A 17,821-nucleotide genomic window follows, 5' to 3' on the forward strand; every position below is an offset into this window, starting at 1 on the left:
TGTTGCTAGTGTTAGATTGGCTGATTAGTCTTATTAGTCACAAAAAGCACTTCATACATTGCAGTCTGAAAACAAACCTTGCTGGAACTGAAAAATATTTGGAGTGTTTATAAATCTGTCAGTGCACAAACATGCGCATGGCAGAAATGTAGGAACAGTGGTTTATGTGCAGTCAGTAAGAAGAGAAAGCCTGAGACACATGGCAAGTATAAATTAAGATGGCAGTCCTTCAGTGCATTTAAAATGTTGGCAGTAGCCAAAATGGTTTCTTAAGAATTGTCAAAAACGTATTTCTATCCTTGTTTTGGAACTTTTCTCCAGGCCACCGCTGAAAATGGGCATGTCAGTTCCCATATGGATTTTCCCAGTCAACAAAAGCAAATAAACAAATAAATAAAGAAAGAATCCAAATTTGCATAGCCCTTACTTTGTGTTGTATTAATTGTGCTTTTTAAAAAAGATAATCACTGAACAGTACTCAACATAAACGTTTTACTAACACTCTTTTGAAATGGCATTGTGATACATGCTGCTTCATTTTAGCCAATCAGTCCTGTAGCAGTTTATAATTAGCACATTGAATGGAACAGTACTGCTTTTTAATTTCTTTCATTGTAAAAGCGTTGGAGTTTCAGTTTACTTCTTCGTATATTATGAGCTGACCTGACTTGCATGATGCACACTGTCCGTGCATTAGTGTTCCAAAACTGGGTTATCAGTATTATTTGATATGGAATAATAAAAAATGTTTTTTCTATGTAATAAGTATCTTTATTTGCTAATTAATAACATATTGACGCTGAAATGACATTGGTAAATATATGGATTTGCAAGAAGACATGATGGACTGCTTCAGTGGGGACATAATGAATATCCAAATATACTCAACCTGAATTTTTCACCCTTTTTTGCAAGATTAAAAAGATTCTTTTGGAGAAGGTTGGCATGTGACTGAAGGAACAAGGCAGAAAAACAGTGAACCTATTTTTTTCTTTTGCTTTTGTAACCTATAAGAAGGTATTTCAGTTCACTACAAAACAGTTTTCAGTACATTTCCATTAACCTGGCAGCAGTCGTCGTTAGCCGTTCTTAGACATGTTAGATTCATTATGTTGGCTTTCTATATACCGAGGCTGTAGGTTTTACAGTTCATATACTGTTTTTACAGGGCACTTCCCTGATGAAATCGCCAAACATTTACTACATACAGATGCCCTTGCATGTTAGTGGTTTCCGATGTAAATGGTCAACGGGGCAGCAGTCGTCATTAGCTGTTATTAGAAATGTTAAGGCACATGTAAACAATGCTACTACTTTTACTTGAGAAAGATGAGTCACACAGTTACAATTAGGATTCCACTAGTCATAACTACTGAATAGTCAGGAATGGGTATTGTGTATTTCACAATGCAGCCTCACAGTTTTGGTTACATTGTGATTGTAAGACATGTTTTGAAACAAAACTCTGGCAAATTCTCCCTTCACATACTTGATTCACAGAGGCACCATGTTAAGCTCAAATTTACATAGACTCTCTGAGGTAGCACTTTAGACTGAAGAACATGTTCACTGTTTTTGAGTATGCATTTACCTCACTCATGCACACCTGTGGCAACATTTCTATATCTCATTTTAACACCCATAGCTCCTTAGGGTGTCATAACAGTTTTGGGGCTGAATTCCTTAACTAAGAGTCTTGCCAATTAACAATAAGCAATATATAGAAGAGAAAGGTAAAGGTATAAGGAACTAAATGGCTTTATAATCTAGGATACACCACTGTGGAGATACCATTAGCTTAGATTTCTTTTTTTTTCTTAAGGATTCTGAGACTCCTTCCATGAAAAAGTACTTCCTAGTATCTCGATTGTACTTTGCACCAACCCAGTACATACCCCCATCCCTTTATCTTCTTGCTAGTCTTATTTTTACTCTTAAATTCATAGCTGAAGGAGCTACCTTTTATTGAAGGCAACATGTGAAATAGTATGGTGACAGACACAGACTGTCATTTTCCATGCACAATGCACTGTGCTGGAGATACTGCCAATCATTTGTTAGTAATTATAAATAGATCCAATATTTTCATGTACACAATAACATTTTGAAATCCAATTTACTAACAAACTATAGCACAGCATCAAGTGAAACCTTAGATAACATTGGAGAAACTGTAAGCTGTATAGCCTGTGAAATATTACACGTTATTTATACTGATAATTATGCAAAAAGACATACCTTTTCATATTTCTGTAAATATTTCAATAAACAACAATCAAGAAAGGAAATTATTACATCTCTATAAAAGTTCACATCCCTTGAACAAATGTTTTACTGACACTGTATGTTTAGGTTGTACAGTTTCTAATATATGAAAAGTTTTTTGTGAAAAATTTAGAGATAATTATCATCCTATGTTATAATATATTACAGTATTGATGTTAAGACTGCAAATGCACTAACATATAATGATAAAAATAAAAACAATAATAATAACCATTTGATAACCACGTAGGCCCAATGGACACATAGTCTCTTTTCAAGGGTGACAGTCACAATCACACAGTAGACCAATAAAGGCTGAAGGAATTAAACCCTGTACCACAGAAACTATAGCTCATAGCCTTAACCCTCTGAGCTAAATACATCTGCTACTGAAAAAGAAGACATACTATGGAACACAATGTTGTTTGCTCCATTTTAGGTGTATTTACAAGTCAGAAAGTATTTATATTTCTTTTGCTCATTTTTTAATTTGATTTTTTTTTAGAAAATGCCAAAGAATCTATGTGTGTAGGCTGCTGAAGCTATGACATGCCACAGCTACTTCGTAGGAATGAAAACCCTAGTATATGCTGAGTCCTGCTAACGTTACACTCAGATTGTTGTAGAAGTAAGATTAACCCTACTGTGTGCCAACGTAAGGGAATGTCAGTGTTAACCTGGTTGCACACTGAGTGCAGTGATGCACTAAAAGAGGGAGAAAGTGAGTTTTACATTATTTTCAGCCTTTTTTTCATTCTTAATGTTAGTGTGAACTTGGATTTGGTATATATAGAGATAGCGTGTAGGCCATGCCCAGACATTGTGGGGAGCAGGGGAAAATTTTTGGTGTTCTGCAACCCTTTGTATGCTGATTGTTTAAGTATGTAATGCTTTGAGATTTAGAGGTTGTCAGAGTGATTATTTGGCTGTCAATGTTGTGTGTGTGTGTGTGTGTGTGTGTGTGTGTGTGTGTGTGTGTGTGTGTGTCTGTGTGGGAGGGGGCATTTGTATAGTAAATCTGGTGTGAATAAGAATACAGCTAAAAACAGCAATAAACCTGGCCTACTGAATGATATGAATACATCTTTACACAAAACTTTAAAATGATATTGTTAGTGTAGTGTTGTCACAATACCACACTGATATTCATGAAAACATTTATATTTAAAATCACTTCAATGACACCTAGTTTAGTGCTGAGGATATATTGTATATCATTCTTCAAGGCTGAGTGGTAGACAACAGTTCAAAATGCAGACATGTTCTTTTTGAGGATGGAATTTAGAAGCCTTACTGCTTTGTAAAGTAATGCATTAGTGTAAAAAAATAATAATAATACTATGCCAGTGACACTGCACAATGCTACAGATGCTACCATCCGCAGCTGACTGCAATGAAAGTTTGTTTAATATTTAATGCCATAAAACTGCTTCTAGTTAGCAAAAAAATAGCTAAGGAAGTAGATATACACGAGACTGCATGTGATAAACTAAGCCATAAGATGTCAGCAAGGCTATTTATGTAATAGATGACTGGTGATGTTCTAGGATCAATTGTTTTAGATGAAGCACATCTCAAACACAATAATAAATCTCATTGGATGCATTAGCTGTTAATCAGATGCTATAATCCAACCTTCTTACAAATATACTGGACAGTAGTAGTTACTAAAACCATAGTGGTCCTCCAGGAAGACACAATGAATAAGGCACAGTCTCTGAATTTGTGAAGAAACTGAGAATAAGACACTTCTCTCGATATGTACTGTACTTCAATCAAAATCAAACAGACAAAAAACATTGTAAAATGATATACTGAGTAGCCAGTATCCTCAGAAAAAGTATTATGTGTCAATACTCCAAACTAAAACAAAAAAGGAACACTCCAAACCACGGGCGACAGAAACTTTATAGACTTTCATCCTCAAAAGAACTAGATCTTCTTCAGAATCTAATCTGATTAGATTAAGTCCTAGTTCTTTTGAGGACGAAAGCACTTCATCTTTTTTTGTTTTCCAATAAAGTCCATAAAGTGTCTGGAGTCCGTGGTTTGGAGCGATTTTTTTTGTTTTAGTTTGGAGTTGTATTCAACATTCCACTTGTGTTTTTTAAGGTATGGAATACTATTAAATGCTTCTCATAAAATAAGTTAACTAAGAATTTTTAATGTTTCTGTAAGAGGCAGAAGGTTAGTAACCCTTTGTTTATTGTTAAAAAAATTACACTAACACAAATTAATGCACCCCAGTTTTAAATATGCTGTTAATTTAGTTGAATGAGGTAAACTTGTAGGCAGCTATTGTCATCACTCTATGTGTATACGTGTCTATGTGTGTAAATGAATATACACATACACTCACACATGCAGCAGAACATATTAGCACATTGTTACCTTCGCCCATCTGGTCAATTTATCAATAGAGAATGATCTTTGTATCACCTCTTATTTGTTACAGAAGTAAGTACCACTATTTCTTCTGCTTCATCCAACATATCTAATAGAAAATAGAAACCAGATGCTCATCTGAGAATGTCAACCTGAGTTCATGGTACATACAGAGTAATGTAAAGGATTTCAGTGCTTTGTTAGTCCCTCCACCTACAAGAAAGACACTTGCTACAGTAATCAGGCAGTGATCAGACTACTTGCTGACCTCAGATTGTGACAGCAGAAACATGACAAAATCATCACAGTTTTCTTAGCAATACTGAAGTCATCATGCATTTTCAACATCACCCCCAGAATATCCCCCCTTTTTTTTTTCATTTTGTGACCACTCAGAGAAAGTGCAGGGCTCAGAGGTTACTGACAATGCACCACTGACATCCTCACTTGTACAGATAAGCATCCAGCCAAAGTTCTCCTGATTTCTTCAGTGACCTACAAAAAGAAAAAAAGAAATGATATGTACTTCTGTGAGACAAACTGAGATGCTGTATATGTTGACAAAATGCAACTTTGAGTCACACCTGTGGTGATGCATATATATATATATATATATATATATATATATATATATATATATATATGAATGAAAGACATAAGCATAGGCTGTCATGTGATAGGTAGCTAATGCGTGACCCTCCTAATTTGCCAGTTATTTACTGCATAAACTGTGGGCCTTACTTTTCTAACCATACTCCATATACAGACTGGTCCTAATAAGGATGGATTGTGTGTGTGCTAGCTATTTTTGCATCATCACTGTGTGCAATTCTAGCCAGTTATCATCTTTAGTAAGGCTGTCCCAATACATTCCACCATTTCTTTGAAATACTGGTTATACACATCTTCCCTGAGTTGTATGCCTTGCAATATCAAACTGCATCCCGCTGCTGTTATTCATCACTTTTTTTAAAATAAGACATCCATATGAGCTTTCTATATGAAAGGTTATGGCATGATTGCTTAAAAGAGCACAGTTTGATCTCAAAATATTGAAAGCATGCTTTTAGTATTCACTGTGGGTTGCGCTGTTGGAGATGCTGGGTGGGCAGATTGGTCTGACAAGGGAGATGATTTTTCTGAGCCATGATACAGAATCGGAATTGCCTAGATATGGTAAGACCTTGCTGTGTCTAATAATGGTGACTGCCAAAAAAGCAATTACTAGAAAATGGAAATCAGAATCTAAACCAACTATACCCGAAGTAGTGAATATAGTAACTGAGACAAAACAACTTGAATTGAGATCTTTAGAAAAAGGTACGAGCAAACTACATAGGAAAAAATGGGAATTGTGTGAATAATACATACAAGAGTGGAATGAGGTTTAAAAGGCAGCAGGACTTTAATGAGCTATGTAATATTTGAGTGAGAAAGATTGGGTAGATTATAAGTGATGTATAATGTTTGCAACTGGGAGTGAGTCACTATGATTTGTGATGTAAAATGCTTGCAACTAGGATTGTGTCAGTGTGGTTTGCTTTCATTTATATAAATACATGATTGCCTGTGTAGTAAGTAATGGTTTAGTAAAGATGTGTCTTGTTTAAAAAAGACAGTAATTGAATAACTTATGTAATATTGATTAGGTTATATGATATATAGCAATATATGCAAAGTATAATGTTTGCTAATATATTTTAATTACTTTTATATAAATGTAAAATTGCCTATATCACAACTGATAATTCAATAAACGTGTTTAAAACAATATTGGAAACATGCTTTAACTAAATTACAATAAACTGCATTTTTTCAGGGTGAAGAACCCCCCCCCCTCACAAACCTCCCATTTTTGGGTCCTCCCAAAACTTCCATATACAAACTTCACAGTCACACAACAGCAGTGAATGGTGGAACAGCATATTTAAACATGCAGCAGGTTCACACAAACAGTGATACTGTATAGTATGTCTGCACACCGCCTCAATTGTGTCTTTGCAGTTACTCCCAGGCCAACTACTCAGTGGTCACCTCTAGAGAACCCCCCACTTGAACTCTTTATTGATTGAGACACAAATATTTCTTGGCTTTTTTGTCAGTGTTATGCATGTTAATCTCTCTTTTTATATTTTTTTCTGGATATACTAGTTCTGTTTCCACTAACTACCTCTGCTCTGTCTGTGCCATTAAGGGGTCCATATTAAATTGTCAAAATGACATTACAGTGAATGCCGTTTCGCCGACACGTAAAGAGTGAAATGCTTAAACAGCAAAACCCAAGGTCACCAATTTTTTCCTAGGGAAAAAAAATTGGTAGACCAACAAAACAAAACACACCAGTTAAAACATTTTAAAGTGGAGGGGGGGGCTTCACCCCCCCCAACTAAATATACCAACTTTGAGATCGCACTACAGTGGGGTAAAGGGCAATGTCACGGCTCAGGCCAAGTGATTTTTTTCCCTAGGAAAAACAATCACTGACCTGAGCTTTCACTGTTTGAGCATTTCACTCTTTATGTGTTGGTAAAACAACATTTGCTGTAATGCCATTTCGACAAATTAATATAGACCTGCCATTAAGTTAGAGGTCCAGTTATTCCTATGTTTAAGTCCAAAGGACATTTACAATCACTGTCTCCTTATGTTTCCACATGAATTTTTTATTATGTCCAGTACTGAGTGGTATTTGCAGATGCTTTTATTTCAGCTGGAAGTTTATTCATAGCCTTGGAGTATTCACGTTAGTATGCTGTCTGTCTTTCTGGAGCAGTTACGTGTAAATATAATCTTTATATTATCACATTCATATGTGTTATCATTCATAAAACTACAGTCCTGAAACTTTTCTCAGAATATAATCTCTAAAAGCCTTGTACAACAAGTATACTTTACTTATAAATAAATTTGCAATTACAATGAAAAGGCCAAATTCCAGCATCCTGTCAAAATACCTGACCCTTGTAAGTAGCAGTACCTGTTTTGTGATTTTTCGCTGTACTACTTCATGTATGTTTATGCTGCTAATTATTTGTACACAAAATTCTATGTTATAGTCTAGTTCTAGATGAACTACAGACTTTTTGCAAATTGTATAAGTTTATGGGGTCTCTTCTACTCATTGTTCTGAGTTCCAAACCTATCATTTTTAAAGTTTTAGCTTAGTTAATGCAGTTTACCTAAATGCTAACATATTATTGATTATTATTTCAAGGACCTTCAGATGTATATCCTTCAGCTCTATAATCCCTGTTTAATGTAATTATGTCATCTACCCTTTCATGATAAAAAGTCATTGCTATATATTTATGTACACTGAATGTTAATTTACCTATGATTTTTTTTAGGATGATTGTTTACTTCTTTTACATCCAGACATATCAGAAACAGCACCAACATATTTCAGTCATCTGCATCCTTAAAAATCCTGAATTTATATTGCAGAAAAGAAGAACATACCCATTAAACAAGACCAATCACAAGACTAAACCATGGGGCACAATTAGCTTCAGTGATCTGTTTGAACATTCTCGCAACACTAAACTGTTCTTTTCGTATCAACCACCTGTGTAATGATGAGTAAATGGACAACAACTTTAGAGATTTGGTAAAAATGCAAAAAACTGGAAGTAACAATATAAGGAATGAGACTACTGTTGAAAAACTACTATATATAGGGGATCAGGACTATATATAGGGGATCAGGAAAGTCTTAAGCAAAGTATATAAAACTATAATACCACTAGAAGATGGACTGTGGCATCATAAATCTTTCTATAAAATTATTTGTTTTAAATACATGAAGACCTATAAAGCTTCTAAACCATAATTAAAAAAAATAATCTCTAGCCTAATGCATACTAAGATGATTAAACCATCAGGAGAAAATAGATAAAGAATTTTTGGCAATGGGGAAAGGATGACATATTAAAATGATTACTGCTAAAAAACAAGCAATATATTACATAAAGGAATGAAGGAAGTGTGTAGGCATAGATTTAAATAGAAGTATGGCTCCTGATTATATAGAAAATTCACAGTTATGGAACATTATAGAACATAATGGAAAATTACAATTCAAGCTAGAAATTTATTACTGTAGAATAAAGAAGTTAATAGTTTATTGTGTAGCAAGCTCATAGTAAAGGGACATAAAATTAAAAGTAAATGAAGGACTACAATGACGTGCCCTTTGAGTTCATTGTAATTTGATATGCAAATGGATTATATGGTAAAAAGCAATAAGAAAAAAGTATACAATGATGATTCAGTAATTGAGAAAGAAATCAAGTTTCCTATCATTTAGCCTCATGCTGACAACATTGTACTAATAACAAAAGATAGAAGCAGCACAGAAAATATTGCAAGAAATAATAAACACACTGGAAAAAACGTATGTTTGCTGAAAAAAAATGTGGTCTGTTATTCAATGTCCTATCAATTAAAGTTTATTGAATTAATTGTATCTGTTGAACAGGAAAAGATTAAAGATTTAGAACATAGAGTAAATGAATCTGGACTGTCCTTCTTTTGGATATTAAGGAAATAAAACAGTTATAATGTTTTTAGACAAGACAGAATATCCAAAACAGGCGGAGGCATTGCTTTCCTCTTCAAAAACAACCTGACCATTGAAATGTTAGTCAATGAACAACCTAAGTTCAGTAATGCAGAAACTATGTTCACTAAGCTGAAAATCAACTCATAAAAACACTTATTTCGCCAAGAAATAATCATAGTAGGCGACGTTAATATCAACTGGTCCTCCTGTAACTTGCTCCACCCCACTAACCACATTAACCTACAATGTTTCAATCAGCTAATCAAAACCACAACACAGGTAGATAAAGCATCAAAAAATGAGTCCATCCTAGGCTGGATCCTTGCTAACAGACCATCTCAATCTTACCTCTCAGTTTCCTCCCAGACACCCTCAGCGACCACCTTCCCACCTTTATAATTAGATACCAAATTAATCCAATAAATCCGGTACACAAAGAATTTCAAAACCAATAACTTCATATCTGCACTTAATCAATGCAACTGGAGACTACTCTTATCTCTCCCCCTGAAAAGTGCCATAGACTACTTCAGTAACACTTCCCTAAACATTCTAAATCATCCTGCCCCTATCAGAACTGTCAGAAATAAATCCAAATAAAAATCTCACTTTCAAAGACAATTAATAATGATCAAACTGGATTTTTTATATAACAAGCACACACCTGATAATATTAAAAGAATACTTACTCTTATAGATTATGTGAATAAAGAAGATAAACACTTGTAATTGGATTGGACATAGAAAAAGCCTTTGATTCCCTCAACTGGGAATGTCTATTTAAAACTTTAGCATTATTTTAATTTCCTCCTCCCTTCATCTTATTACTAAAAAACATGTATATTAATAACTCAGCCTACATTCAATTAGGTCCTTTCACCTCAGAGTCTATCCATATAATGAAATGTACTAAACAAGGATGCCCCCTTTCTCCTATTTTATTTGCTTTGGCTATAGAAATACTTGCAGAAATAATACACAATAATCCAAGAATAAAAGGAATAGAAGTCTATGACCAGTACATATCTAAAATAATGCTTTTTGCTGATGATATTTTATTAACCCTATCAAACTCCAGAGAGTAATTAGGAGAGCTAGAAGAAGTAATGGAGAACTTTTATAAGATTTCAGGGCTACACTTTAATAGATCAAAATCAAAATTCCTATTTTTAAATAAGAAAAAAGAACTACAAGTTAAAGATAAATCCATCATAGGAAAACAAGAACTTAACGCTAAATTATTTAGGAATAGTGTTATGCAAAAATATAAATGAAACACTATTAATAAATTATACAAACATTATTGAAACAATAAAAATATATACAGAAAAATGGAACAAAATTATATTAACTTTTGAAGAAAGATTGCAATTAATAAAAATGGTCTTATTGCCAAAAATACTATATGTAGCATTAGCAATACAGTTAATTCCTGAAAGAAGCATTCTTAAAGAAATAAACTCATGTTTAATAAAATTTTTATGGTATCCCAAAAAGAATAGAGTACCTCTAACTCATTACATTAGACCCTGGAAACAAGGAGGATTGAACTTCCCAGAAATAGAAACATATAAAAGCATCTGTGCTTAAAAGTACAATAGACTGGATAAACCCAAATTATTTTGCCATCTGGAAAGAATTAGCGATGGCTATATTAACAAATGAATTTAATCTGTTAAAAACATTTTTAACAGTAGACAAATCAAACAAACCCTTGTACATACTATGCATAAGTATACGATATAATATAACAAAACCTTCTAAAACAACACTGATTAATCATTACATCAGTTCCTTTAGGAAACTTATCAATGCAAACCAAAGATCTAAAATTTTGGTTTGACCTTTTAACCCCATTTACCATCACTAAAAACTTTCCTCACAAAATATGTAGGGAAACAATAACCTCCTGGGAACAAAATGGATTCTTATGCTGGTTTCAATGTGTAAATAAATTAAATGTTTTAGATATACATATGATAAAAACTTCTTACAATATTCCAACACAGGACTGGTTAAACTTACAAAGCATTCTAATGTACACTCAAAGTTTAAGCAGATTAATTAATAATTCCTCATTTAAAGATATTCCAAATATAATAAGTTTTCTGTATGAATTTATATATAATAGTTGTGAAAAGAAAAATTCCATTTCAAATCTATATAAAGAGTTAATAACATATAAAACAATTCCCAAACCATCATACTGGCAGTTCTTAACAAAAGGTCAGTCATTGCAGTTAACAGAAGAAATTAAAACTAACATTTTACTATCAGTTAATTACACCTCTAACACACAGTACTGGAAAATATTTAACTGGAAATACTTACATAGAGCATTTTTAACACCAGATAGAATTAAAAAGATCAGTACTACTAGAAATGTTTTTTTGCTGGAGGTGTGAAAAGTCAAATAAAGCAGACTGGATTCATATTTTTATGAATGTAATAAAATTAAATCATATTGGAATGGAATCAATCATTATTTACAAGCTTTATTTAATGAATCCTTTACCTTAACTAAAGTATTGATAATTCTAAATGTGAATGAAGGCCCCCACCTGAATAAGACAAATATATATTTGTTATGGACAATACTTGCTATATCTAGGAAATACGTAACTAGAAGGTGGAATTCAAATACACCCCTGACCTTGGAAGAATTCTACACTTTACTGAAGACAACTGCATCGATGGAAATAAAAATCAAAGAATTACGAATCTATCACAGGCCACTGGTAAATAATCCTCGGAAGAAAGTTATATCTTTGTTGGACACTCTACTATAATCAATATTGTATCTCTGATAACTGATCTGTTAATTCTATATTTAATAACATACAGTATATATAATTGAAAGTCAGGCTATTGTAAATATTTACATAGTTGTTTAAAATGATATTTAAAAATATTATGTAAATATTATTTTAATTGAAAATAAAAAAAAAATATTTGAGGAAAAAAAAAATCCAAATATGCCCCCTGGCTGACCAGAGATACCTGTCTACTGCTAAATCAAAGAGATAAAGCATGGGCCTCATGGAATCAAAATAAAACTCATACTAATAGACAAGCATACCAGGAACTAAGGAACAAACCCAAAACACAAATTAGGATAGACAAAAGGAACCAGTATATAGGCATTCAAACCAAACACAAAAATAACCCACAAAAATTCTGGGCTGCCATTAATAAAATCCTATATCCAGGAAAGACCAGTACTCTACTTACTAACATTGACACTACCACCAGTAATATTGCCACTCACTTCAATGAACACTTTACCAAATCCATCCTATCCCTCACCAATAATAGTTCTCCCACCTCCCATGCAAACCTGTCTTCAATACCAGCAGACCAAAACCTCTTCTCCGTACAGCCTGTCAAAACTAGCACAATATATAAATACCTAAATAGGCTGAAACCCACAAACCTGGCCGCTGACAAATTACCTGCAGAATATCTAAAGATCACAGCCAAAGCCATCTCTTATCCAGTCTCCGTGCTTATTAATTGCTCTTTATCAGAACAATGTGTTCCTTCTCTCTCTTTTGCATATGATACCACTCCACAAAGGAGGTAACTCTGTGGAACTATCTAATTACTGTCCAATTACCATTCTATCCTCCTAATCTAAAATCCTTGAAAAATGTATACATTCCCAAATAATGCACTAATAAACTGCTAACACCTAGCTTGGCTTCTACCCCAATCACAGTACTCGCAACACTTATTAACTTTACCAACACAGTAAACCAACATTGAAACAATGGTAATTTAGTATTCACTGTATTCCTAGAGCTCTCCAAGGCCTTTGATACTTTCTCCCATCCCAAACTTATTTTTGGTCTCTCTGATCTTAATCTCAGCCACTCCACACTACCGTGGTTTCAAGACTATCTAACCAACCGCCAACAAGCAGTAAAATGTCAAAACTCCTTATCTCCCCACCAACCTGTCACCCTAGGAGTCTCCCAAGGATCCATTTTTGGGCCTCTTCTGTTCAATCTATTCACCAACCAACTCCACAAAGTTACCCAGCACACCACTCTAGTCCAGTATGCCAGTGACTCCACTCTAATCTGCTCCTCCCAATCCCTCAACTCCAGGAATTGAAACAAGAGTCCTTTACCACTGTTGAAACCTGGTTAGCCAACTCTCAACTAATACTTAACCCTAATAAAACACAGCTAATAATATTCTGTCCCACTTGAGCCTTAGAACCCATACAACCATTCACAATATTCTCAGCTAATAATACCCCTATGACACCTGTCCAACACACCATCAAGATGCACATTGCACAGACAATAAAGAAAGTCCATAAAAAACCTGGAACCCTATATAGATGCAAAAAGTACATCACCATGACAATAAAGCCACCATAGCAAGAACCCACCTACTATCCACACTCCTCTATGGCTCCTCCATACTCATCAACCTAAACAAAGCAGACTTTAACAAACTAAACACCACCTACAATAAAATAGTTAGGTTTGCTACTGACTCACCCTTAGGACACATCACTGCAAAGCAATCAAGCCACTATCCTGGCTAGTTTTACCCAACCTGCTCACATATAACCAGCTTACAATTGCCCGCCAAATTCTATATTATCCCAATAGTGTTCCTGCTCTTGAAGGTCTACTTAATATATACTTTAACAAACGCCTATTAAGATCCACCAGTAAAGCACTGACTGGCATAGGCAAAAACAACAATAGCTCTGGAGATTCCTTGTTTTCCATTTATGTTGTAAAAGCATGGAATGCCATCCCCATAAATATTAGGACCACTGAAAACAAAAATAATTTCAACAAACTCCTCTGGTCCCATTTATATAGTTCTTCTTTATGTAATCATCCTGACACTGAGTAGCTTCACTTAATTAGATCATATCATACTTTAAGCTTCTATGAAAGCTTGCAACACCTCCTTTCTACACTTTTACTCAATGTGCGTTTACTGTACTAGCCACTGATGAATGTAACCAAATGACTGAACAAAATGTCCTTTCAACGGTACTGTTTATTGTAACACAATGTGTTCCTTATAAGGACCTAAGACACTGGATCAAAAACTAATTTCATAAAATGGCTTTTACACCGTAAATGCCATTGATAGAAATTGGTTTTGTGGGGGGCTGTGCCCCCCACACTCCCCCTCTAAATATATATACCAACTCTGAGATTGCACTACAGTGAGGAAAGGGCAAATTTTCTGATCTTCACTGTACTGTAATCTCACAAAAACGATTTCTATCAATGGCACTTTTGGTGTAAAAGCTGTTTCATGAAATCAGTTTTCGATCCAGTGCCATAGACCGTCCTTATAATATATTCGTTTTTTGCTCCTTTCTTGACCTTGAAACTGTACCTTATTAACTTTTGGACTCTGCACTGTACTTTACTAACATGTGTATTGTATTTACTGTATTTGCTGTACTAATCATTGTGGAGCCTTTTTCCCGGGCCTCCACTGAAAATAGGATCCATGCCCAGTCGGACTTTCCCAGTAAACAAATGTAAAATAAATACTAAATAACTAAGTGTAGTACATGATAAAGATAGCTGGGATTCCTATGGTGCATACGAAATGGAAGATATTGTATGGCGTTATGCAATAAGAAGTGGCATATATATGAAAGGCTAATGGATATAAATATTTTATGGGAATGAGAAGGGGAAATTAGATACAAAAAATGTAAAATAAGTTATAACATAGTAAATGTTAATGCAATACATGCATCTTTATGGAATATTTTGAAAGAGCCTCCACTGTTCAAGATAAGCTCTATGTGATCTTTTACATCTGAGCTAAAGTACAACCAGGTCTGGTAGACTGGACTTTAATATCCTGTCTGAAGGATGGCAACTCCATAGCCTATGCATCTACGTGAGGTACTAACAACTCGGGCACATCTGACTTTGATTTAATATTTGATTCATGGATGGCATCCCCTTATGTTGTATTATAGTATCAGTACTGGAACATGAATGCAAGTGCCTGATCTGGGAACCAAACTCCTAGCCTTCTGGTCTGCCTGCCTTCAAAGGTGAAGTGCTGTTGAGCCACTTAACTTGTGCCTTTGTACGTACAGCTTCTGTGCTTAGATATAACATCCTGCCCATCAGCTGATGCATGCTATAGATAGTCAAACTCAGCTTCCTGTGACACTAATCACATATTATTGTATATCACTAGCCAATCAGCTTAGTAGTATTAGCTTCTGAATGTCAAAAGTAATAATAACTTTTGATCATTTTTTTAATCAAGTCATACTACGGGGGATTATGAATGTGTGGCTGATCATAAACAGCTTATTATGTGTTTGAGATATGGATGACAAGAAATTCACCTCGACAGTGAAACTTCACAGTTGAATCTTGGTGTCCATGTTGAGAACAAATAATAACAGGTCATGATCTGAGACATGATCATAACTCTTTGCAATGCACAGCGTTGTATTTGCTCTGTGTAATACCAGTTACAGGAAAATAACAAAAAAGAAAGAGGGAGAAACAGAGAATTTAGGACTGCAAATTATTTTACTGTCTGTCAAAGCCAGTATAGTACTTGGCGTTGTCAAAGAGAAAGGAGCATAACTCTCATCTTTGCTGCTTAGGAATTCTAGAAAATCCAAAATTAATGGCGGGACAAAGGATCAAAATCAGGGGCAGTTTTTAAATGCTTCTGTAATTCATTTGTAAAGTTAATAGAATAACAGTTTTTGCATCAGCATGCATTATTTGAACAGTAAGCAGTTATGAAACTCTAATGTCTGGCATTGTTTGACTGTAGTCATCAGCCATTTACCAGTAAATCCAAAAATGTACAAGGGACAGGGAAACTTCTGAGGTGAAATCAGGGATATTCTACCACAGCTGAGAGGTATGCATATAGTGGGCACCAAAAAAAAGCATTGGAAAGCCTGTAAACACTTTGTTCAGACTTTAAAAAATGAAGTGTTTTAAGTTTTTTTACAGCTTTTCTTTGTTCCTCTCACCTGGCTGTTGAGGATTGTTAAGCATAATACCAGTGCTTAGCAGCATTTGGGGTGCATAACAATTGTAAAACACTTTCTGATGTCAAAAACATGCATAGAAAGCCATGACTTCACCAGTTTGAGAGAATAAGGTGGGGCTCCATGCTCTACAAAATATTTTGTGGCAGAATTCCATCAATTCAAGAATAACAGTTCCTGAAATGTGACTTATCAAGCACAACACATCAAAAGTTGTCATTCAAAGGCTGTAGGAGATGTCAAGTGGAGGTATTTGGTTACAAATGAGCCCATGTGTAACAGCAGATGCTCACTTTCACTCACTGTGTTTATGTCGTGTTTAACAGACAGAAAAATACAGACCACATATATGAGGTGGTAGGTATTTCTCAGCAATTATATATGATGAATGATTGTATGTCACCAGGCATAGATGTGCTTAATCATTATAGTGACTTATGAAAGAGAATAAATAAGGGCAGAGAGAAATTTAACTCCACAATGAAGATGACAGAGATTATAACTGCCCTCCCACCAAAAATGTTAAGAAGTAAATTTATTTATTTATTTATTTATTTGCAGTTGGTTTACCAGGATAGTCCATTGGGCCAAAAATAACCCATTTTCAATGGAGTCCTGGGGAGAAAAGCTCCAAAACAAAGATTACAAAAAGATTACATTAGTTTACAATTTCAATCATTTGTAGATTAGAGACAAATCTTTAAACAGTGGTAACAAAAAGATTACAGCAGTTTAAAATTTCAGTCATTTGTGGGTTACAGAAAAAACAAAACAAAGGTTAAGCAGTTACAATGATAATTTTTGGGTTTCATTTTGTAGGAAACTAAGATATGAGCAGATGAAATAAAGATTCTTAGGTTACGTTTTGTATAAGAGCAAGCATTGCTGTTGTATATATATATAGTTTCTTGAGTGGAATTGTAGGATTTGTGAAATGATAAGATGTTGTTACAGTTGGCTTAATTTGGTGTATAGTAATATATGATATAGTTGTTTGTAGGAGGTGGGGAATAGGCTATGAGGGGTGGGAGCAGGAGCATTCCCATGAGGATGTTAAATGTGAGTGCAGTGATTTTTTAAAGGCAGGGAGGTTGGTGGTGATACGGATAGAGGGAGGAAGTGAGTTCCATATGCATGCAAGGGCATAGGACAGGAGGTTTTGTCCTGGAGAGTGAAGGGGTTTGTACATCTCTATTAGGTTTTGGTTATTAGATCTTAGGAGTCTTTGTGGCATGTGCATTTTAAAGGTAGAGTTAAGAGAGGGACAGAGGGAGGGGTGAAAAATTAGTTTGTGAGCAAAAGTGAGCTGAGTATATGAGAGATAGTGAGGAAGCTCTAGCCAATTGAGTTTGTGCAGAGATGCACAGTGATGGGTAGATGATTTGTGGCTGGTGGCAAATTTGGCAATTTTATTATAACAGGAGGACAGTTTAGTTTTGAGAGATGATTGTAGGTTTGTTAGGAAAGGGGCACCATAAAGGAGAGAGGGGATGAGAAATGTAGTAGCCAGAGTGATCTTTGTAGATGTAGTGAGGAATTGATTGTTACGGTAGAGCATGCTGAGTTTTTGGTGGGTTTTTTTTATG

General features: G+C 34.7%; 1 protein-coding gene across 1 annotated transcript in view; it reads right to left on the reverse strand.

Moving 5' to 3' along the window:
* Positions 1 to 640: 640 nt before the first annotated feature.
* Positions 641 to 17,821, reverse strand: part of FADS2 (fatty acid desaturase 2) — a 416,746-nt gene continuing 399,565 nt past the window's right edge. Inside the window, exon 12 of the mRNA XM_044067446.1 lies at positions 641 to 5,145. Coding sequence (XP_043923381.1) covers positions 5,094 to 5,145 — 52 coding nt within the window. The 3' untranslated portion in view covers positions 641 to 5,093. The remainder of the gene's footprint in view (positions 5,146 to 17,821) is intronic.

Source organism: Protopterus annectens, chromosome 3.part1 (assembly GCF_019279795.1).
Source record: "Protopterus annectens isolate FY-2018-M chromosome 3.part1, PAN1.0, whole genome shotgun sequence".
Taxonomy (NCBI): Eukaryota; Metazoa; Chordata; order Ceratodontiformes; family Protopteridae; genus Protopterus; species Protopterus annectens.